Source organism: Poecile atricapillus, chromosome 12 (genome assembly GCF_030490865.1).
Source record: "Poecile atricapillus isolate bPoeAtr1 chromosome 12, bPoeAtr1.hap1, whole genome shotgun sequence".
NCBI classification, from domain to species: domain Eukaryota; kingdom Metazoa; phylum Chordata; class Aves; order Passeriformes; family Paridae; genus Poecile; species Poecile atricapillus.
This window is the reverse complement of record NC_081260.1, coordinates 16,066,395-16,089,571: the sequence shown is the minus strand read 5'-3', so window position 1 is coordinate 16,089,571 and position 23,177 is coordinate 16,066,395. Positions and strand designations below refer to the sequence as shown.

The window sequence follows — 23,177 nt, the reverse complement described above, 5'->3', positions numbered from 1 at the left end:
TTGCTTTGCTTTCCTGCTGCAGCCATCTATTTCTGTTCCCAGATAATATAGACCCTAGGTAATGTTTAATGGGGAAAGAATGCTGGAGGCTACCTGTAACCATGAAATAAACCCAAGTCTAACTCTCTGGATCATTGTCTGTCTGTCCTGGAAATACCTTGTGTACAGCTGGAGGGGGGTAAGGTGGTGTTTTGTTCCTCTCCATGAATCTTTACAAGTAAAGGATTAGGGCTGGCTCCCTTTTCTGGCTGCTGCTGCCAGAATTTCCCCAGGTACTGCTGGATGTCCAGCTGGCCTTGTGCTCTTCAGGACTGGGCAAAGAGCCACGAGTAAAACCTGGTCCTGCTGCTGCTCTGTGAGTGTGTCCAGGCTGAGATGGGCCTGCAGTTTCACCAGCCTGGTCCCCCCTTCAGCCTGGCTTTACAGGAATAGGCTTTAGTTGGTTACATACCCTCATCTGAACAAGGAGTGCCTTGGCCCTCTGCATTCAGTAATTATTCTAAAACAGATTGTGAAGTAACCCCTCTTTCTGCAGAGCAGTGAATAAAAGGTAAATCTACACTCAAAACTAATGTGCTTCTGTCATGGGACAGTGTCAGTGGAATAAATAATTTTAGTTACATTGGCATCAAATGACTTTTCACTGTTGATAATAACCAAAAAAAGGACTAACAGAGGAAGAGCACCATGTTTGTTTAATACCATCAGAGTTACCTGTGCAGGTGTCTGGGTGCAGGTGCTCCTTGTGCTCCCACCAGGGCCAGGTGTTTCCCACAGCTCAGACAAAGCTACAAAGAGCAGAAATGGGAGTTATTAATTGCCACAGTTCCTGATGGCTCATCTCACCCATGGATTTCCCAACCAGCCCCTCAGTGACACCAAGTTGTGTTTCCTCCATTCTCTGGTACAGCACAGGGCACGCAGGGAACTCCCTTAAGGATGGACAGGGCTCAGACCAGGAGCTGCTGGGTGTGGTGAGACAACTGCATGGCAAAGGCCACTGTCAGGAAAATGCTCTTTTCAAATCCAGATGAGCCATCCCACTGGAAACACCATCCTGGGGCAGCCAGGGAAACTGCAACCTGCTTAGAAAAAGCCCAGGTTGCTGCTCAGGACAGCCAGCTCTCTGTCCTGGGGGTAGCAAGGACAGCTCCTCAAAGAGTCTGACGATCACCAGACCCTGTAAATGCTGCAGAGCTGAAGCTGCAGCTACATTTTGTACTAACAGAAAACAAAGCAATGCATGCTTGTCAAAAAGCTGAATTAGACTAGTAGGTAAAGCATATGACCACTTATTTATAGGCTGGTTTTGTTTTCAAACTGTATGTAATGTAGTAGTTTTTTACTATGAAGTACCTGTTACTGTGGGCTCAGCTGTCCCCTTGTTGCTGTGGAACTGGAACTGATTTACCAAATGTGGTTTCTGCTGGAGTTTACAGAAACTCATTTTCTCATTTACTCAGCTCTGTAATTCCTGGTTAGAAATGTTTTACTTTAGCTCAAGTCTTCTACATTATTTCCAGGAACAAATTAGAAAAAGTCAGACACTATTTACTTTATATGATTACAACAACAGACATTCTGCCCTGTCTATCTGCCAGAATGCAGTCTTGTTTTGCATTGAAAAGGAGGAAACTGTCTTCTTTGGTTTGACTGACCTTTCTGCAGTATTGAAGTTTCTCTGCCTCAGCTGTAAAATAAAAGCCAAGGAGAGCCCTGGCTGGGAACTCTCTGGCAGCCACACCCAGTACTTCACCTTCACCTCCAGAGTTCTGCTGCAGCTCTTCCGTGTTTACTCTCCAGTTTATTACCTTTAATTGTGGGCAGTTGAAACCTGAGGAGAGGAAAACACAGCTGATGATCAGGATGTGAATCACTTCTAACTGCACCTGTCAGCCCAATAAAAAGCTGCACCAAACAGATCTGACACTTCAGAGTAAGCCCTGCACACCTTTGTGAGGTTCTGCTTGCTCAAGCACCCCTGACCTGTCACAGCTCTCAAATATTTACTGGGAAAAGGCACTGAGAAGGATTTGGGAATTGTCCCTCAAACTGCTGAGGATTCAGGTGCCATTTTATCCTTGCATTTCAGAAGATTTAAAACAACACTTCCTAGTAAAATCTTATGTCAAGAACAGCAATTGACTTCCTGCTTTGATACAGAACAATTAGTTACCTGATGCTTTGGTCCAGCTGTAGGGTGGAAAGTGGAGCCAGCAGCCATGGGCAGTCAGGGATCATCTTCAGGCGATGAAGAAACTCCTTTGGTCCGTGTATTCAACATATCACTCAGGAACAAAGCATTGACATTGTCAGAAATCCACAGCTTTAAATCACTAAGATTTTCTCCTTTCTGATTGCTGGGCATGGAAGGAAAAGCAGCAACAAAACCCAGATGAATTCATTCCTGTCTGCTTAATTTCTGCTCTTTGTGCAAAATCTACAAGTTCAGTGGCTCAAAGCCCGTTGAAAATCCTCGATGAAGGGTTCATTTAATAGCACATGCTCTTCTTCAGCTTTTTAATCTGCCACTGATGTTGTAATTCAAGTATTCTAAAAAGAGAGGGAATTTAGGATAGCAGCATTTTTAGAATTTCATTCTGCAAGCTCTATCTATTGCACAGATAAAAAGACAAAAACCTACCTGGGTTTACCCAAAATATGTGAGAAGTTTTTTGTTCTCTTAAAGGTAAAAAAAAAAATCAAAGGAATGTCAGTATCACATTTGATAATTATTTTAGAAATAAGCAAAACAAACACAAATACATTACCTGTAAGTCTAAAGGGTTAAATCAAACCCAATGTTCTCTCCTCAACAGTCTGATAAATAGCCCTGCAGCAACCTGTTTACTTGAAAAGTGATTACATATTAATTAATGAATAATGCAATTAAAATCAGGCAAATTTACAGAGAATGGGACTTTCCTAAACACCATAAATGAAAAGGAAACTCCAAAAAATCTGGAGTGCAAGAGATGCGTTTTATTGTATGCCCGTTACGATGAGTAACACATTTAGAAATAATAATCCCACAGAACAGTGACAATCTTATTTTACAGCGTGTACATCATTTTTTACAGCCACATAAAACACTTATTTGTCTAAGAGATTTCCCAAATTTTAACTTTCTGAAGTTTAGAAATATAAAAAAAATTTATTCTCAAGGAACTGATTCTCATCTGGTGCAAAAACAAAATATGAACATTATCTGGAACACAAAGCCACAATATAGCATGAAGTTACAATTTCTCATGTGAACAGCTGTGTGCAAACATGAAGCAACTAAAAAAAGTAAAAAATACACATTATATGCATAACATTTATGACCAGGTTTTTCATTAAATAGCCCTAGACCAGCTCGTTATATAAGCGCCATTGGATTTGCAGCATGCTAACACAAAGCATTTTTAAAGGGATGCATATTTTAAATGTATACACTGTAAACTCAAGATCCACCTCCAAACTCTAGTGGCAGCAGATTTTTCTGGTTAAATACTGCATATATACTTTCTTACAGATTGAAAATGCATGTTTATAGCATGGTATAGATCTTTTTTTAAAAGAATCGATTAAAAGGTGCATTTTTATGTCTATATGGAAAATTTCCTATTAGGAGGTAGGACAGTAACTGCCATACCTGTTAAGAACACTGCCCTAAAGAACCTCTAAGTACTTTGAATTTTAATTAAAAAACCCCTACAGTTTTTAACTGCTTTTAATATTCCTTTTAGAGAAGACTTTAAAGTAGCAATGAAAAAAATTAGTGTTGAGTCACAACACTATGAGCTGCATCCATTTTTATCCTTTAAAAAAAAAAAGTCAAATTCAAAGTTAATTTTGTTATATGTGCCATACTGAACAACATTCAACTGTAGTTTCAGATAAAAAAAGGGAAATTATACACATATACATCTTTAACCCTAGCACCAGAACACCACCTCTGAGACCATAACATAATGCTCTATTTTAAACATCATATCCTGCAATAAAATAGGTTAGCAGCTTTGAAAACCAGTAAAAAAATGCTTCTTGGACCTAAACTAATAAAGGAAACCAAAAAGTTTCCCTATGAAATGTTTGAAAAAAAAAAACCCCAAACCAAACCAAACAAGGGACACCCTTCCCCCCGCCCCCCCAGATTTTGCCAGTTCTGGAATTCAAATTCTAGGCACAATTGAAAACGTTGTGATGAAGTGTCTGACTAAAACTCCCCGTTCCAAACTGCACAAGAAGTGAAGAGGGGGCTCCTTTGCAAACCCTCTGTAGCTCACCCCACCAGGGATCTGTTTCCATACTGGAGACACGTTGGGACTGACAGAATGGGTCACACAATCAGCTCTGCCCTGTCCTCTAGACTCAGCAATGGCAAATACTGTTCACTTGGAGACATTCATCCATCTTTCTGCAAATTTAAAACATTCATCCATCCTCTGCATTCTCTAGTGCTCTTTAGGTTCTGATCAGCAACAATCATAGGGCTATGAGATCCCCTGCCAACCCTAATACTTTTTAAGACTTTTAATACAAAGAATGTAAAGTTATGGTTTAATATCAAGCTTTGAAACCAGGAGAAACAGTTCGTGAGATTTATTTTTTTCCCCAATTAGCATATCACAGTTTCTACATCGCTTCCTCTGGAGCTCACCTATCACATTATGGCCTCTTTGTGGTGCCTCATTATGTGCTGATTTTTCTCGGAGGGCCTGCGGAAGCCCTTTTTGCAGTACTCACACCTGTGGGGGTAGTCTTTGGTGTGGATGGAGATGACGTGGCGCTTAAAGCCCGACGCGTCCGTGGTGCTGTACTCACAGTACTGGCACTGGTAAACCTTCCTGCCACTGTGGGTCTTCATGTGCTTCTTCAGTTCGTTCTGCTGCCTGAAGCCCCTTTTACACCTTTTGCATTTAAAAGGCAGGTCCTTGGTGTGAACGGAGAGGATGTGCCCACTGAGCACAAAGGGATCCGAGGTTTTGAAGTCACAGTGCCTACACTGGTGGATCTTTTTCCCTTTGTGGGTCTCGCTATGCTTTTTGAGCTCCGAGGGCCGGTGGAAGCCTTTCTCACACACCTCACACTTGTGGGGAAAATCCTTGGTGTGCACTGAAATGATGTGTCGCTTCAGGTCACTGGAGTTGGTGCTCTTGTGGTCACAGTGGGGACACTGGTGAGTCTTATGCCCTTGGAAGAGCTCGGTGTGCTGCTGCAGCTCCTTCTCGTCGGCGAAGGCCTGGGGACAGTGCTCACATTTAAAGGGCAGGTCGGTGCCGTGTTTGGTTTTGATGTGAGTTTTCAGGTTGGACTGGTCAGCACACCTGAACACGCAGTGCTGACACTGGTATGGCTTTTCCCCCGTGTGGGTCCTCATGTGCTTTTTCAGCTCCGAGGGGTGGCGGAAGCCCTTCCCGCACTCCACGCACACATGAGGGAAGTTCTTGCTATGGACTGCCAGCAGGTGCCTGTTGAGCAGCCCCTGCTCTGCAGTCTCATAGTCACAATATTTGCACTTGTGGAGCTTGGGCTCCTTGTCCCTCAGGATGAGTTTGTTGGAACTCAACGGACTCGCCTCTCTGTATCTTCTCGTGTACTCTGTAAACTCGTGCGTTTTATCAACTTTATTTATAAGTTTATGGCTTTCCAGATGATTGTGGAAACTTACTTTTTTGTTAGTTGTAAAGTCACAGTCTGTACACTGGTATTTCTTCTTGATCATATGATCGGGATGGTTCTTCATATGCCTTTTCAAGAATCCTCTGGATTTAAATTTTTTCCCACAAATATGACAAGGGTAAACTGTTAAGGGCTGTCCATCAGGACCTATTATAACAGCTGTTTTTGAACAAACAAAAACAAGTTATGAAGGAAACACATTTACTGATTAAGAAGTTTTAAATCAGCCAAGTGCTGTTCAGATTCATGCACTTACACTTGCAGCAGAGAGAGAGTGGCTCAGTAGTTTAAAAACAACCAATCCACAGCACCTATAGTTTATATAGTTCTGATTTAGAAACTGCTCAAACAGATCAGGAATATCACATGTGCACTGAATATAGCCACGGGTACTTTTTAATAGCTTGCAGCATTCCAATGAATTGCATCAGCCCTGAGTGTACTGACTTTGAATAGCAAAATATGACATTTTCTAGGCACAGAACTGGAGGGGGGAAGGACACAGGAAATACGCAAATCATCATTTATAGCTTTTAATTCTGCATCAGCTTAAAAAAGAGAAAAGGAATAGGACAGGAGTAGTGGCACTCCATGACAATACCGTAACCATCCAGTGTTTACCTGTTTGCCATTGCCTGGCCTCTCCTCTCCTCCTTTTCTTGGTTTTTTGTTTGAGCACTCTATTAGTGCTAATGCTATCACAAATCTGCAGGTACTGTGTTGCATTACCGTTTTTGTTTTCTAATCGTGTATCCAAGTTATTTCCTAGAAACAAAAATTAGACACCATAAAAAACCTTAAACAACTTGTTTCTTTGGGACTGATGACTGGAATTGCACAGCAGCATTATCTACTTCTTAAAAACAAGCATTGCCCACTCCTCTACCACCAACATACATTAAAAATAAGTGTGCTAATAGCAACCTCTATCTATCTTTCCCAGCAAAAGTCAAGGGTATGATTGTTTAAACACTGATTCATTTCTAAAGATATTCCTTGATATTTATTCAACTTGTTTTTACTTCTTAACAACTGCATTATCTTTTTTCTGTCTGCAAAACTACATTAGAAACTTGGCACTGCCTCCCAACTTCCCCACCCCTTCCAAAGGCCTACAGACATCTAGAATTGTTTTCATTCAAAACAGTAGAGAAAGACTGTGGAGTCCTTCAATATTTAATTTATGACTCATTCTTTGCATCTCTGATTAGGAGCACTGACACAGAAATGTCTATTTTTTCAAAGACAGTTTTAGTTTTAATGCTGTTAAAAAGTTCTCACCTGCCGCTTGACCATCTTCGTATCTTCGGGGAAGCCTTCTTTCATCTCCTGCACAAAATGGTATTTTAGTCATTATAAAATAATATTCTTTTTAAAGATGCTGCCTTTGAAAGCCTGATAATGAGAGAAAACTAACAGCTAATAAGTAACAAATTAACACCATCCAAGTGGAGATGTGCAGCTCGGTGTTGTATAATCATGAGCCTCAGGAGACAAAATCCCATCTCTGGGAGGAGTTAATATCCACCCCATCTGTGTTTGCATGCTTACCCTGCTGGCTCTCCTGCTTTTCGTTATTAATATGCTCTGCAAACTTTTGACCTCATCTATCCCCTCAGACAGCAATGCAGAGGTCATCTGAAATGCACACTTTGCTCCTGAGATGGAAGCACGTTATCTGTCTGGAGTATAAGCAGGCAGATAAGAGGACTTGGCCCTTCCCTTATCAGCCTCTCAGCACAATGGAGTGTTGGAGAGGCACAAGGAATACCTCAGGACCACATTCCTCATTTTGTACTGGAAGCATTTGCTGCTATGTGCCAAACCTCTGTGGGTCTGAAGCACTTTACCAGCCCAGCTGCTGGGCTCTCATTACTGCACCAAGGAAATTTCACTGACATGCTTAATTAATTGTAACAAACTATGGATAACTTGGTACCCTCTTAACAAACATTTAATACACCAAAATCCAAGGAAATTACACAAAAGAATAGACAGAATTCACAATATATCCTAAGACACTTCCACAGCTTGAAAACAAAATCACTTTTTTATTTCTCACCTGAAGGACTAACAGGTTTAAAACAAGTTGTGTGAAATTATTTTGTAAACTGAAATTATTAGGAACATGTTTATTCCTACTATTCCCTTTTTACAGTCTTTCCCCCTTCCTCTACTAATGTAAAATGCTGTTCTTGTTTAAGATCTTCAACATCAAAGCATTGAACCCCACATACTCAGTACATCTGAGCTGGGATCTGAAACAAAAGCAAACTTATCCTAACAAGCTCTCCTTTCTACTCCATGAAACACAACACACAGCAATCACTGGATGGCAGAGATCAGGAGCTGCTTCCAAACCCCAAGAACAAGGTGAGGTCATCCCAGAGATGCTGGCAGCTGGATGAGGGAGGAAATAATGGCAGGGATTTTCAGGAAAGAAGCACAGGTTCCTACCGTAAGCAGCAGCCCAAGCAACGGGGACAAATGTTTTATTCACGCCAGAGTCCTCAAGCTGGGTGTCTGGAAGGGATGTGGCTTCTTCTTCCCCTACAATAACTTCCATATAAACTTCATCTGCTATTTCAGCACAGCCTGGATGAAGGGAGGAGAATAAATCTTTAATTTTATTCTGCCTGTCCTAACTTTTTCTTCATTTAATTTGCTCTCGCTCTGATTGATACCCATTATAAATTAATTTTTTTCCTTTGGCATTTAGGAGATCATTGCTCATTCAGACATTCCTTAAAGAGAGAAAACATGTATCAATAAATACTAATCCAAAACAAGTGCCCACAAAATTTCCAATACACAAACTCGTGAACTTGCAATTGATGACATTTGCCACTTTGTTTGAAAGCTGCTTAAGTCACAGTAGGAAAACAGAAAAATAAGAAGTTTGACTAACCTCATTAACTTCAACCATGGACATGTTAAATTTAATATAAATAATGAAATGATTGCACACAGTATGCATAAAGTGCATTATCCATGTCACTTTAAAATAATTATAGCCTGCTTTTTATTTTTAGGGAAGATGAGCTTAGTTTTCTACTACTTTAGGCTGAAGAATCCTTCAGAAAAAAATGTAGTGTCCTTCCTTGAGAATGATGGTTATAAGAGTGTACAAACAGCATGAGAAACAAAAATGTTTCTTATTATGCTTACTAATATCTTCATCTTCCTGAGAAGAGTCCTTAACAGCCATGTAAACCATTTTTTCTCGCTGCATTCTCCCAACACCTCCTTGTTCAATGACTCCAGCTACAGAATGGCCATTGTGAAAGTCACTCTCAGTGACAATTTCTGTCCCACCTTGAACAGAAAGAAGTTATACACATTAAGTCAATATGAACAAAGACATTGGTAAGATTAATTTCAAATCCAAGTATTTTTTTGACTTGCTGGGACCATCTCCCTGACAGCAGCTCAGAGAACACCCTTGCTGGGAGTTACCTCTCAGAGATTTTGTTTCTCCCTGCTGCTGCACGAGCAGTCTGTCCCTTCTGTCCCTGGACACTGGCAGCCCATCCTCAGAGGAACAAACTGTATTTTGGGAACAGAGCCTGGGAATGATCCAGAGGTTTTAGCTCCAAGAACAACCAGTTCAATTCAATTCAAATTCTGCTTTTTCAGGAGCAGACACAGGTGAGTTGTGCATCCCCTCAGAGCACGGGGAGTGCTGGGCAGTCTGAGGGGAAAGGGAACTGCAGGGAATTTCTGAGTGCCTTGGTTCACCTGCAGCCCCAGAAATCCTCCCCTCTCTCTGCAAAGGCCATCAAGGACTCCCACCAACAAAAGGGATCCACTCCAGAGGCTCTGATGTGCTGACACACTTGTGTCTTGCAAAGTCAGAGAAAAGCAGCAGCTGAAAAAACAGCTGCAGACACACAGCCACTTCTGCATTTGGGCTTTGGCTGCCTGAAAATAGCCCTGCTAATCAAAAAAGAACTTGAGACTAATCCACACCCAGCATTTGCTGCATCTCCACAAATGCCACGTTCTACAAAACACTCCAGTCACTGGATTATGTGGAATGAAGAACAAACAGAAAGCCCCTGAAACACTTCACAACCGAAAGAATAAATAGGATTTCAAGGTACCTATTTCAACATCATCTTCAGCTTCAGCTTTAAATATGTAGACTTTGATAACTTCTGAACCAAAGCCATCATCTTTAGCCACATCATCATTTGCCACCTCGGTGCTGATCTTCAAGGGAGTGCTTCCTATATGGTCCAATTTCTCTCCAACATCATCCACTGCAAAGAGAAGAGAATAATAATGAGGTTCAAACACATTTTTAGAAGTCAAAGTAATAAGTAGCATGATTTTCTCCACTATTCTCCCCATGCACAGGAAAGGTTTGTATTCCTAAGTGTCCTTTAAAAGCAGCTCAGCTCAAGAAACTTAAAAAGATTCCAGAAGTTCAGTATCTTAGCGCAACTCCGGAAACGCAGCAGGAATTACAGAATGAAGGACACAAGAGGGAGCTTGTCATCAAAGGGAATGAGGTAAATGGTTATGGCTGAAACTATTACTCTTAGAAAGCAAAGATTTACCAATAATTAAAATTAAATATCTATATAAAAGTGTTTAAAATTAACCCAGAATTGCCTGTTACAGTCTAAGAGTTCTCAAAAATTTCACTCTGATGCATAGTGACTAAAATACAGTGGCTGAAACTCTTGTGGAGTGTGATGACTTGGAGCATATTCCCAGTTAAAGAAATGTGCATCAAAAATCTGACTACCTTCTCCCTAAAAGAAATTATGATTTTGTCAAATTTACCACTTGAAAACATACATATTAATGAAGATTAATGCATGATATGCAGCTGATTAAAAGATGCAGTGACAATAAATCCAAATACTATGAGAGATTGACTTCTCATTCTTTACACAACTCACTTGCTGATTATTAGGTTTATACATTCAAAATGTTCAATTAATTTTGAAGAAAAAAATTACATCCAAACTATTAAAAGCAACATATTTTGGTACAAAGGGAATTCACAGAGATAACCATAGATACACCTCAAATTGCCAACACAGAGGGCACTGAACTCAGCATCTCTCTGCCACATGTACTGACACATTTCTCTTTGAGGATAAATTTAGTTCCTGTGCAGATGGTCAACACAAACCTGTGCAGTGCTGAACACCCACTGAAGTCCTCTAAATAGAGAAGAATCCCACAAAATGTAGACAAAATCTGAATGAAATACATTCCAGGGAAACAGTATCTTACTGCACACGTAACATTAAAATATGTGTGCACTGAACTCCTTCAAACCAACACTGAGGTGACAGCAGAGCTTCCCGACTCCACGGGCACACCAAGGTCTGATCCCTGGGAAAAGCTGCCTTACCTGGGATGGCTGCAGTGCTCCCCAGTCCCCTCCCAGTTTCCTGCTCCAGGGCACTGGTGGCTGCTCCCAAGAGCTGCTTTAACCCCTTCAGCTCTGGGCTAAACTGGAGAGGTGGGAAGGAGCAGCCTCTCCTGCAGCAGGGAAGTGGAAATCTATCCCAGCAATCCCAAAGTAAGCTCTTCCCACTCATGGACAAGGTTCCACAGACCTACCCAGCTCACAGCACTGGGAAACCTCATTTCTATTCATAAATCTTGGACTGCACCAGGTGAGTACAGAAGTTACTGAGGACAGAACTGGATAAAATGTGGGTAAGTACAAGCAAATATTGGGTTTTGGTTTAGAACCTCCGTGAATATACTTTGATGAAAATTAATATTCTGAGTTGGAAGGGACCCACAAGGATCATCAAGTCCAACTCTTAAGTGAATGATCCATGTGGGGACTGATCCCACAACCTTGCTGTTAGCAGTACCAGGCTCTATAACCTCAAACATCTATGGAAAACATTTTAAAAATGCTGGTTTAGCTGTTTGGTGGAGTTTGGGGGTTTTTTTGGGTAACTAAAGGATTAATTCCATTGCTGAAGAAGTCAAACATGGATCAGTAAAAAAAACTTTCCTGAGGAAGAGTTTTTGTTTTTTTAATTAAAATAACTTTCTAAATCTCTACTGCAATCAATGCCAGGAACATCAGCACCCTAATGAGTGAGAGTCTGACAAGTGCTGCCTGATGTTTGTGTGACCTGGCAGGACACTGGCAACAATCAGAGCACAAACACAGAGAGCCACAACAGAGAACCTGCAATATTCCTCTGAAATCCACTTTCCCAGCACCAGGTCGTTAAACCCCTTTATGTCCACTGTGGGAGTGTTACTGCACTTGCTAATTGACATTTTTTATGCTGCCAGAATGGGATTGTCAGAAGAGAGAAAACTGGAGATGCTGAAATTCCCTTATCTTGGATAAGTATTTCCATACATTTACTAAACATGGATTTATTAAAGACTTTTTTTTTTCCCTGCAAGTCTCTTAACGTTTATAATTTCTTATGCATGTTTTGGAAAATGATAAATAGAAGCTTAATTTAATACAATGACCATTCCCACTGCATGTGGGAGTGTTGGAAGGACTGGAGGTAATTCCCAGTACAAGGAGGGATTACATACCCAGCTCTATGACTGCCAAAAAAAACATTTCAAAGCTTACAAACCCTGCTAATTTAGAATTGGGAGGCAGTAATAAGGTTCTTTTCAAATCTGCACCTCAAGCAATGCAAATTTTTTCTAAACTCATATCTTTTATAAACTTAAAATGTTACCAGTCTAACAGAAATAAGCTTTTCTGCTCTGGGAAATTACTCAACAACAGCAACTTCCTGCTGTATTTAAATATTGCCTGTAAAGCCCCCAAATCTTCAATATCCTTTAAAAATAGGGACTCCTGTTTTAGAGGGGCAAACTTAGAACAGTATTTTTAACATTTGTAGTTACTTCTACACCATTAACCATCCTGTGTATTCTCCAAAAAAGTCGGTCTTTACAATTTAAACTAAAAAAATGGAAACCTATCAGAAAATGTGTGCATCCAGGGCCTCTGGGATCACTTTTCAAAAAAATCAGATGTGTAAAATAGCAAAATTTGGAAAATATCATCTGGGATGGGAAAACGATATCAAGATAAACTGTTATCTGTAAGATGTTGCTTTTTGTTTCAAATACAACAGAACACACTGAATTGGAAATTGCTTTTGCTTAAAGTCCTGTCATATCTGAAGGAAATCTCATGGCTTCCATCTACCTTTTAAACAGACTCAGGAAGAGGAAACACAGCAGGGCAAGGAATCTTTGTCAGGTTCCAAAATATTATTGTTTTTTAGAACAGCACATGAAAATACTCTGCTGTCTAAGTAAGATGTCTTCAATCATTGCTAACTCATCAGTGCTAAATTCCCTGCTGCTTTTCCCAGGGATAGCTCAGGGGAACAGGGAATGCTTGCTTCCTTTCAGTCAATGGAATATCAAAGTGTCTTCCACCTCTGACTCACCCACCAGAAGCATTACACGTTATTATCTGGTCCCTTAAAATAAACTGAAAAAACACAACAGAGAACCTCCATAAACAGATGCTGAATCCTCCTGAGTGAACAAGCTTTAAAGGAAAACTCAGCACACTCCCAGAGTTAAACTTACCTGGCTTGGCTGTTTTCAGGTGTGTGATGTCCAGATTCACCGTGGATTGCCAGCTCCCAATCCATGTGATGCCTCACATGCACTATGCTGGTGATACCACAGCCACCAGAGGAGCAACACGAGGGCAAGGTAAGTCCCACGCTTTGACAATTCTCCAGGTTTTTCTAATGTCTGATCTACTTAAGTCCCATAGGTTCAAATAGAGCAGTAGGAATCCTAAAATGTTTAGCAAATGAGGCAACAGTGTAAGACACTACAAAGGAGGTGTTGGTGGCACAGTACCTTACCCCCGGGCCAGCTCCAGTGTGGGTCAGTGGTGGCTTTGAGGTCACCAGAATAGTGCATGGGGCCGGCACGCGGAGCGGGGGCTGGCAACCCGCTGTGGGTCTGAATATCGCAAACCTGAAAAACAAAAGAGGGGAGGCTTCAGCTCCACTGCCCACTGCCCCTGCAGCACGGGATGTGCTGCTCACCAGCTCCATCTCTCTCTGACAAGGGCTGGGGTCAGGGGCCCACCACCGCATTTGGGATTCAATTCTTTTTTATCAAGGTGTTCTGATGGTTTAAAGCAAAGAATAGTCAACACCTTGTGGTTTTTGTGTTGTGACCGTATCAAAAATAGATTTTTTAAGTCCTATGCTTATAAAGCTGGTTTGAAAAAGCTGAATTTATCTGCAGAGTGGTGATAATCTTCCAATGAATATTTCCAAACACAAAATCATATACAGATAGTCCTACAACTATCAAGACAAACTTATTATTGTCCAAATAGTATTTACACAGAAAATATGATTACCAGAAATGCATAAAGTATCTACATGGGAATGTCACCTCAAAATGGTGCAATGTCACCTTTCAGTACAGTCCCTTCTAACCCAACCCATTCTATGGTTCTGTCATTTAAGCTGTAACCCAACAAGCATAAGGGAAATTAAAACTCCACAGTCAGTTCCATACCCTAAAATGTCATATTTTGGTAGTTCCCACCTGTGTTCCACGGAACAACTCATGGTATTCCCTAACGGCATATCTGGCATTTTAAAGTCTCCCCTTTTTAGATGCTAAATTTCATTAAAAGACAAGTATTTTGAAATTCTTTAGAAATAGCACTTTGGTGTGATTGATATTATAAAAATAGTTCAACAGTCCTATATATACATCCCAATGAAATTCTGTAAAATTCACTTTCTACAATATTGACAGCACTTGACAATTGAATACATTTAAGTAAATAAAAAGTTTTGACCTGTTTGATAAATTGAGGTCTTTATCTATTCTACACAACACATTATCTCCATAAACAAAACAAATTCAAGGGTAATATTTAAACTATAAAAAAAAATTAACAACGGCATAAGAATGATTCATTACCACTGAAAAAACACAATAGCAGACACTCTGTGGGGTCAGGCTGGCAATCCCCAGCACAACACAGGCTCAAAACTTAGAAACACAACAGAGCTCAAAGATCTTTATCAGTGCTCCAGATGAAGGGATCAGCTTTGCAGGTGACACTAAGCTGGGGAAGTGTTGGTGCTGGAAGTGGGAAGCTCTTCAGGGGAGTCTGGACAGGCTGGATCCACGGGCTGAGGCCAATTGTGGGGATTCACAAGTGCCAGGTCCTAACCTGGGGTCACAATAATCCCATGGAAAGCTCCAGGCTGGGGCAGACGGGCTGGGAAAGGCCCAGGGGGTGCTGGTGCCAGCAGCTGGACATGAGCCCAGGGGTGCCCAGGTGGGCAAGAGGCCAATGGCACCAGGCTTGGACCAGGAACGGTGTCCAGGGGGATCAGGGCACTGCTGGGACACCTCGGGACCCCTCAGGACAAGAGGGACATTGAGGGGCTGGAGCGTGTCCATGTCCAGGGAAGGGAACAGAGCTGGGAAGGGGCTGGAGAATTCCTGAGGGAGCTGGAAAGGGGCTCAGCCTGGAGAAAAGGAGGCTCAGGAGGGACCTTCTGGCTCTGCACAAGTCCCTGCCAGGAGGGGACAGCCGGGGATCGGGCTCTGCTCCCAGGGAACAGGGGAACAGCTTTGAGCTGTGCCAGGGGAGGCTCAGGCTGGACAGTGCAAAAATTCCTCCATGGAAAGGGCTGTGCAGCCCTGGCACAGCTGCCCAGGGCACTGCTGGAGTCCAGTCCATCCCTGGAGGGATTCAAAAGCCATGTGCATGTGGCACTTGGGGACACGGGCAGTGGTGGCCCTGGCAGTGCTGGGAGAACGATTAAGCTCAATAATCCTGCAGCTCCTTCCCAACCTAAAAGATTCTATGACTGCTTTAATTTATCTAAATGATTACTTAAAACAAAATCCTAAATGAATAATGTAGCTTCCAACTTGGACTATTCAGGCACATCACGATTATACATATATAAAAATTTAATTTGCTGAAAACTGGGTCTCAAAATGGCTTTGAAACATTGTGAAAGGCAAGGTTGGGAACACCTGACAAAACCAGGAATGTGTCAGACACACGTGAGGCCACCAGGTAACTGAAAGCTTCAGATGCTCTGGTCTAAGTGCAGGATCATCAGCATCAATCACTCATCTCTCTCAGAAGGAATCCCAAAGATGACTGTATTTACAATGACAAGGGAAATAGCTAGTTACAGAATAAACTCATCCTAAGTACTCTGTCAGAAAGGAGGAATTTGTTCAGTGAAACAACTGACTGTAAAAATGGTGTTCCTTTTGTTACAAAAACACTCAGAGTTTTTTTTTGTTGCAGGTCTAATTTGCTTTATCGACTCATTTTTGAAGTTCCTAATTCAAAAAACCCTCTTTTTGACTTCAGTTAGTGACACAGTAATGATGGAAAGCTTTAAAAATCATTGCTGTTCATCCTATACTGAAAGAAAACAAATATCAAAATATATTTTGCATAAAGGACATAAATGCTATGAGAGAAGGAAATCATTATCATCATGAATCAGTGGTGTCCTCTGTCATTAAATTTTTAATAAATGCAGCTTGTTGTGAACAGACTGACACTTGGACACACTTAGCATTGACTTTTTTTTTTAACATATTGCTTCTGACTAAATAAAATCTGTTTTGACCTACTCACATTTCAGTAAGTGATTTGAAGAAGTAAAAAAAAAATTAAATTACTTGGAATATATTTTATCAAATTTGTGTAGCAGCAACAACTGGTACCTTGGGTATAATGTAAGCACTGAAGAAACACAAATTACCCAAGGTTCTTTCAGCAGCCAACTTCAGCTACCTGTCAACAGGATCATATGGAGTTGGATGCTGTGTGGGAACTGGAATGTGTTAATGAGCCAATCCATTAATGAACACGACCCCTTATTTCCAAGTTCAGCCCAGAACAGCACAACAGACAATGAAATGCCTATTATAATTTTTAATATGCTAAACAAACCATATTTTGTGGACACATTAAAAAAACTTTGAATTAGAGATCTTAAAAAAACTATTTCTTAGTGGATTCTCCTGATTAATCCCAATGTTATTTTTACATTAATCTACATAGCATTGTAATATACCTGTAGTGTATTTTTAGAAAAAAGTTGCATATTCAAAATAAATGGAATGTTTAACTTTGCAAGGTATTTTTCTTAAATTTCCTGGAATATCTAGTTTCAGAAACACAAACATACACACCCACTCACTCAGCAGCATCAATGTCCTTCTCATTCTTGTTGTATCAGTGATTTTGCATCAAAACCCCCAAATCCAGACACCAGGAATTAACTGGGCACCAGCCTATTCCCTGAGTGTTCCAAGAGTCCAGTTACAGGAACTTCTCCCCACCAGAGCACTTCCAGCTCAGCTCCCTCCTGCTTCCATCTACCTCTGTGGACTTACAAGATATCATCAGGTAGTCTTCAGATGTGCTCTTGCCATCGTCATCATCCTCGGTTTTGATGGTGACCGTGGAGCCAGGGACAGTCCCAGCTGCCTGGATGACAGCTTCCGAATCCGAGTTGGTCACCAGCACCTCTTCTGACACCATGGTGGGCGAGTCGGCGCCGGCCACGGAGTCCTGCACCACGTGCTCCAGGTGTCCCTCAGGGCCCGTGACAAGGTCTGCCACAAACACCTGGTCGGGAACGCGCACGGTTTCTGTGATCAGGTCAGAAGTCAAAACGTGGTCGCTGGTGTCCAAAGCCTCCTCGATGGCAACATCAGCCTCCAACACAGAGTCGGGAACGATGACGCCCTCGGTGACAACGTCCGTCTCCGTGATGATGTCGGGCCCCTGCACCACCTCAGCTGCCAAGCCATGATCAAGGGTTATCCCATCATCCGTCACCACGTCAGAAACCAGGACAGCTTCGGGGACTGACACAACAATGTGGTCTCCATCGATGTGAGCAGTGCCAGCCATTCCAGCCACTAGGGAACAACCATAAACCGGGAGAAAAATGTCACAATTATTGCACCAGCAACTGCTCTGTGTAAGGAATGGAGTTACCACACGGACAAGTTAAACACAGATGTAAACATCTGTTACCTCTCCACATCCACATTCTGCATTTCTGCCCAAAGCAGCCTGTTCTGTACAAGTTAAGATAAACAAAACGCACCACTTCAAGACATAATGTGGAGTATGTCCCAAAATCTGTTAAACTAAAGGCCAGCTTTAGTTTAGACAGTCCAGTCCCCTTCTTTTTTAATTCCCAGTTAGAAAACATTCCATTGCAGCAGCAATGTGAATCTTCACAGAATTCTTGCCTGACACTGAAAGTGCAGTAACAAACCATTAATTGTTGTTACACTAGAAGGATTCACCCTTTGCACTGCAAGGGCCTTGTTAAAAATAAACACTCAGTTTTATGCAACATTTACAGTAAAATTTCCAACAATCTGCCACATCACAAGGAATGGCTGGAGGTAGAAACCTGGTTTTCATTACCAGACTGGACTGGCCAGTCATATTTGCAGACTACTTTTCTAGACATAACAAAAAATGCACAGCGAACTATTTTAACACCAAACAGCAGTTTTAATCTTGAAAACACTCAAGAAAATGGTTCTTATCTGAATTTAAAAAAAATAATTAACATTATTCAATGTTGTAATTCAAATGAAAATTATTTTTAATACTTAAAATAGTTTACCAAAATCTTGCATGATCATAGTGTGAGGCATTTTGGATTCCTGTGTTTGCAATCCAAGACTTCCGCCACCTGGATCCATATTCAGCCAAATTCATTCACAAATAACTGCAATAAAGCAAAAATGAGAATTTATGGTTAACAGTGTTGTTGTGTTGATCAGCTTTACTGGATGGATGTGTTACACTGACAAAAACAGAGAAGTATTTATCCAAAAATTCAAGAAAACCATAAGCAACACTTGACACAATTCACTTTACTATTTTGATTTATATTTTTGACCTTAGCAAAACAATAAATATTAGAAAATGTGCACAAAGCAGCCTCTGCTCTGCCCCTGTCTGTACAGACTCATTAACTAATTATCAAGACTAATTAACTAATTATCATTCTGGATGTGTGGAGCTACAATGAAGAAAGTGGAGAATTGTATTGGGAGTATCAATTTTTCCAATTCTTTCAAAATTTGGATATAGGAGACACTTCAAAATCAATTTTAAGGTGTAAATTTAATTGGGGATGCTGAATCTCTTTGACAAGGCATAGCCACAGAAAGTCACTCCCAGAGCAGGAGAAAGTACTTATCACTTAACTGTGTTCCCAAAAAACACAAGGGAGAAGGATAAAATCAGCCTTCCAGCATTGCTACCAGACACTGAAGTGTGGGGATTCGGAATTATTTTGCAATTTGCTGCAACCCCAAGGACTTTACACAAGTTCTCAGTGCAGACAAAGTGACTCCACAGAAGCACCCACAGGATCAGAAAAAGCTCAAGGCTTTCACAGGTGAAAAAACTCAAGCCTAAAAAAAATCTGCTGCACAAGACTAAAATCTTGTACCTCCCTGCCCTCTGGTAATCCAATCAGAAAAAGTGACAGAATCACAGAGCAAAGAAGTTTTAGGAGCTGTGGGAAGTGAATGCAGTCAGAGCTCAGACCTGTGTGACCTGAGTGGGGCAGAGAGGAGCAGGGAGTACAAATCTTTCAAGGGTAAGTCTCCAAAGTATGCCGCTTTCCTCTTGTAGCACCAACCTTGTTTTTGCTCTCCTAGATCTCATAAATCACCAGTGCCCCATCACAAGAATTCATTGAATTTTAGCATCTAAATCCAAACTATGAGGTAAACTCCAATTCCTTTGTGGTAGAACACACTTGACAGCCCCGCTGCAGCGAGTTCTACCCCAAGAGCCAGCACAGCCAAGGTCAAGCCAAGCTGTAGGAACAAGAGCCCAAAATCAGAGACACCTCTAAGGCAGAATCAAAGAGCTCAGGAAGAGCCAGGACCTGCCAAACTCCAGAGCTCCTCCAGTAAAGGTGCCCAGTGATAGCAATCGCAAGGAAAAGCCACCGATCCACCCCAAGGAGGTCTGAATTCAAGAATACGGAACAAGTCAAACATTATCCGTGAGGAAAGCTGGCAAGGATTTTACTAATTCAATTCCACTCCAAAATCAAATTCTTTAAGCGTTCTAAGGATCACAGAGCAGCTCCAGAACCTCAATGCAATGCTCCATCACTCCCAAATTATCACCACAGCCATCCAAAATTCCCCCTGTAGCTAATGAATTCTTGCTAGTACAAAATATAATGCAGCTCTAGAGCATAAATAGCTCATTTATCTATTTCAGAATGAAGGCAATATCTAACATTTCCTGACCACAGCTTTTGCATTCAGAGAACTCCTTTTTTCAGAGTAAATGGATATGAGAAATTATTTTAATTTATATCAATCTGAGATTACAGGAAGAATATGTCAGACTTTTTTTCCTTCTCAATAAGCAACTTATGTTCAGATTGATTAATTAGATGCACAACTATATTACATATTGTGGTACACAGAAAAATTTAATACAAAGTAAGACCGTAATGTGAATTTAAATTTCTGCAGGGAAGCAAATTATCACTAAAAGAGTATTTTCCTGGTAGTTAACAGGACTAGAAAAAGAACCAAAGTTATGGGATGGCACCAGCAATCCCTTAAACTTCCCTTAAAATCAGAGATGGATGATACACAGGCAAGAACCCCACTGAAGCTGTACCAACCCTACGGAGAAGATTCTCGTAAACCCTCACTGCAGACAAAGGATGGAATCAACCACACAGTCACGAATTAATTTTTTGTATCAACGTTGTGATCTTAAAGGAATGCAGTGAGAGCAGGAAAAGCCCTTCCTGCTACTGCTGGAAGAATTAACCCTGGGTAAGGCCCATGGCTGCCCCAAACCAGGTTCTGCTCACAGATTGCAGCAGTGCAGATGATGCAGTTTCACATGTCACATATGCAGGCAAATCTTGTTATTGGGAACAGCAAAGAAATGCAGTGCAGTGATTAATTGTGGTTCTTCTCAGCTTCCCTCCTGTAGTACACTGTGTAACACACCCACACCACCACAGGCAGATCCAATCATGGCTTTGGAAAGGGAGAAATCAGGCAGAAAGCCACAATTCCACACCCTGTCACAATCCCAAACTTATCCATTCCTCTCTTCCTCTAACTTGTAACATCTCAAGTTTTTCCTCTCAATTCCCCTTCTCCTCTGGATATTTAAAGACAATGAAAATGTTTTATTAGCATCAGCCAATAAAATATTCACAATATTCCATTAATTTTTTCATTGATTTATTTTTAATTAAACATGTTATCTTGGCTCAGGAAAGAGCACATTATCATCACATCCCAAAATGAAGTATTTCATAGTATTTCATACAACCTACACTGAGACTCCCAGGGCAATATCTCAAGGCTAAATTTTTAAAATATGTCTGTAGCTGGAATGGTTTTGCTTTTTCTGAAAAATAACAGCTCTCTTTCTAATGAGCCTGAGGTTCATTTCAATCTATTTCAGCTCTTTATGCCAAAACTCTTCCTTAGATGGGGTCAGCTGAGACAAGCAATGAATTTTACAGTAGAAGAAGGGACATCTGACCTCTCTGACTACAACTGTAAATTACTTCTGTGTTTTTTAAAATCAAGAGTAATGTTTGGCAATTTGGGATGACCTAAAGACACCTAACAGCAACACTCAACTGAAAATCTGGTGTTCTCTGCTCCCAGGATAGACATTGATCTGTTCTTAGCCTACTCTTCCTAAAGAAAGTATCGCAAAATAACCAGGAATATTTTCATTTTAGAGAGAGCTCAAAAAAAACCTCCAAATGCAAAAATCTTCAGCAAAGCATTTTAAGGAGGAGGGATAACAACCAATGCTTCAGCACTTCTACCCTTCCCAGGAAAAACAGGGTATCATTGGTGTTCCCAGGGGGACAAGGAAATTCCCAAACCCTGTTCTGGTTTCCAGGCATTGTTGCCATATTTGAAATGTGTATAACAAACATTTCTACAGAACACCAATTACAACATGCCAATTACAGCTTAAATACATGCTCGTTATTTACGTAGCTTTAGGAATGTATTTTCTTTCTGTGGTCCTGCAAGTATCTCCCCAATTTATACACATCTTTATTACCAGAAGGTTCAGGTGGTGTATTTTCACATGAAGCCTAATTGCACGGTCAGCCTTTAATCTCTCCTTTAACACACTGGAATTCTTATAAATAATTTGCATCTTGTTTACATGCTCCAAAGGAAAACACAGCATCATGCACTGCTGGTGTTTTGGATATTCACAAGTTGAATATGAGACTTGCATTAAACCAACAAAACCAGGCTCAGACACAGAGCAATGGAACAATAAATAAACTTCTATGCCGTTGAAAAAATACGAACCAGATGCTGTGTAACCATTTACTTTCTTAACATCCTAGTCACACAACAAAAAATTATCCTCGCCTGATGACAGTTTTCATTTTTTCCACTCCTAATTTTAATGCAGCAATTGACAAAAAACGCAATGAGAAACATCCTGCTTGCGCAAAAATCCTAATGAGAAAACCCCAATTAATAAAATAACGTGCAGGTTAACACAGACCCTTGGAGAGAACAGACTGGGTATGAAAAACCAGCATATCCATTATAAAGTCCTTTATTGTGTCCACCTAGAAAGCACCAGGACAACTTACAGTCTAAATCCATTTAAAATGCCACAGACAAAACCAGCGAACGAGATTTTGTCTCGCTGCCTGAAACGCGCTAAAGGCTCTTAATACAAAATAATAAAATAGAAAAAAAAAAAAGAAAAAAAAAATTACATCTACGCGTCGCACCAATAAAACTTCCCGTAGTAAAAATCAGGGGCAGAGGCGGGCGGCGGTGCCCAAGGGCCGGGGCGGTCGGTGCCCGCTGGCGCCGGCGGCTCCCGGTCGCTCCCGGCGCTTCCCTCCCTCCTTCCCTCCTTCCCTCCTGCGCGTGCCCGGCGCGGGCGCGCCCGCGGTGCCGCCGGGGCGGGGGAAGGCGGCGGAGGGAGCGCGGGGACAAAGGAGCGGGTGTCCCGCGGCGGTGCGGCCCGGGAGGCGGGGACAGCGCCGGGATAACGCAGTCCCGGCGGGAATAACCCGGGCCCGGCCGGGATAACGCCGTTCCACAGCCCTGAGCCGCGGCCTCCCCGCCCCGCCGGCCCGGCCGACATCTTGTGTTCCGCCATTTTCTGCCCGCCCGCGCGGTCGCTCCGCCGCCGGGCCCGCCCGCACTACCCGCCCGGCGCGGCCGCGGCGGGCCCGGCCGCGGCTTCCCTGCCCGCCCGCCCGCCCAGGGGCGGCCGCGGCCCGCCGCGACCGCGGCGGCCGTACCGGAGCGCGGCCTGCGCGGCTCCAGCGTGCCCGTGCCCGTGCCCCGGCTCACCTGTGCAGGCCCGGGGTGCGCCGGGCCCGCGGGACGCGCCGGGGCCGGGCCGGGCCTGGGCCCGCTCCGCCCGCAGCCTGGGCCGGGCGGCGGCCGCGAGCGCGCGCGGCCCCGCTCCGCTCCCC

The 23,177-nt window shown here is 42.1% G+C and overlaps 1 protein-coding gene across 11 annotated transcripts in view; it reads right to left on the bottom strand.

The window, feature by feature from the left end:
* Window positions 1–23,177, bottom strand: part of ZNF711 (zinc finger protein 711) — a 27,308-nt gene extending 4,131 nt beyond the window's left edge. Inside the window, exons 1-13 of one of the 11 annotated variants that reach the window (XR_009278563.1) lie at window positions 23,053–23,177; window positions 18,318–18,422; window positions 17,062–17,592; window positions 9,771–9,929; window positions 8,836–8,982; window positions 8,125–8,262; window positions 6,949–6,996; window positions 6,289–6,432; window positions 4,646–5,826; window positions 2,645–2,843; window positions 2,177–2,553; window positions 1,357–1,834; window positions 715–788 (exon numbers count right to left, since the gene is read on the bottom strand). Coding sequence is in view for 2 of the 11 variants with exons in the window: in XM_058848057.1 (XP_058704040.1) it covers window positions 4,649–5,826; window positions 6,289–6,432; window positions 6,949–6,996; window positions 8,125–8,262; window positions 8,836–8,982; window positions 9,771–9,929; window positions 17,062–17,592; window positions 18,318–18,396 (2,424 nt within the window). In the remaining 9 variants the exon portion in view is untranslated. The other 10 variants (XR_009278562.1, XR_009278565.1, XR_009278564.1 and 7 more) reach the window with 10 other exon arrangements.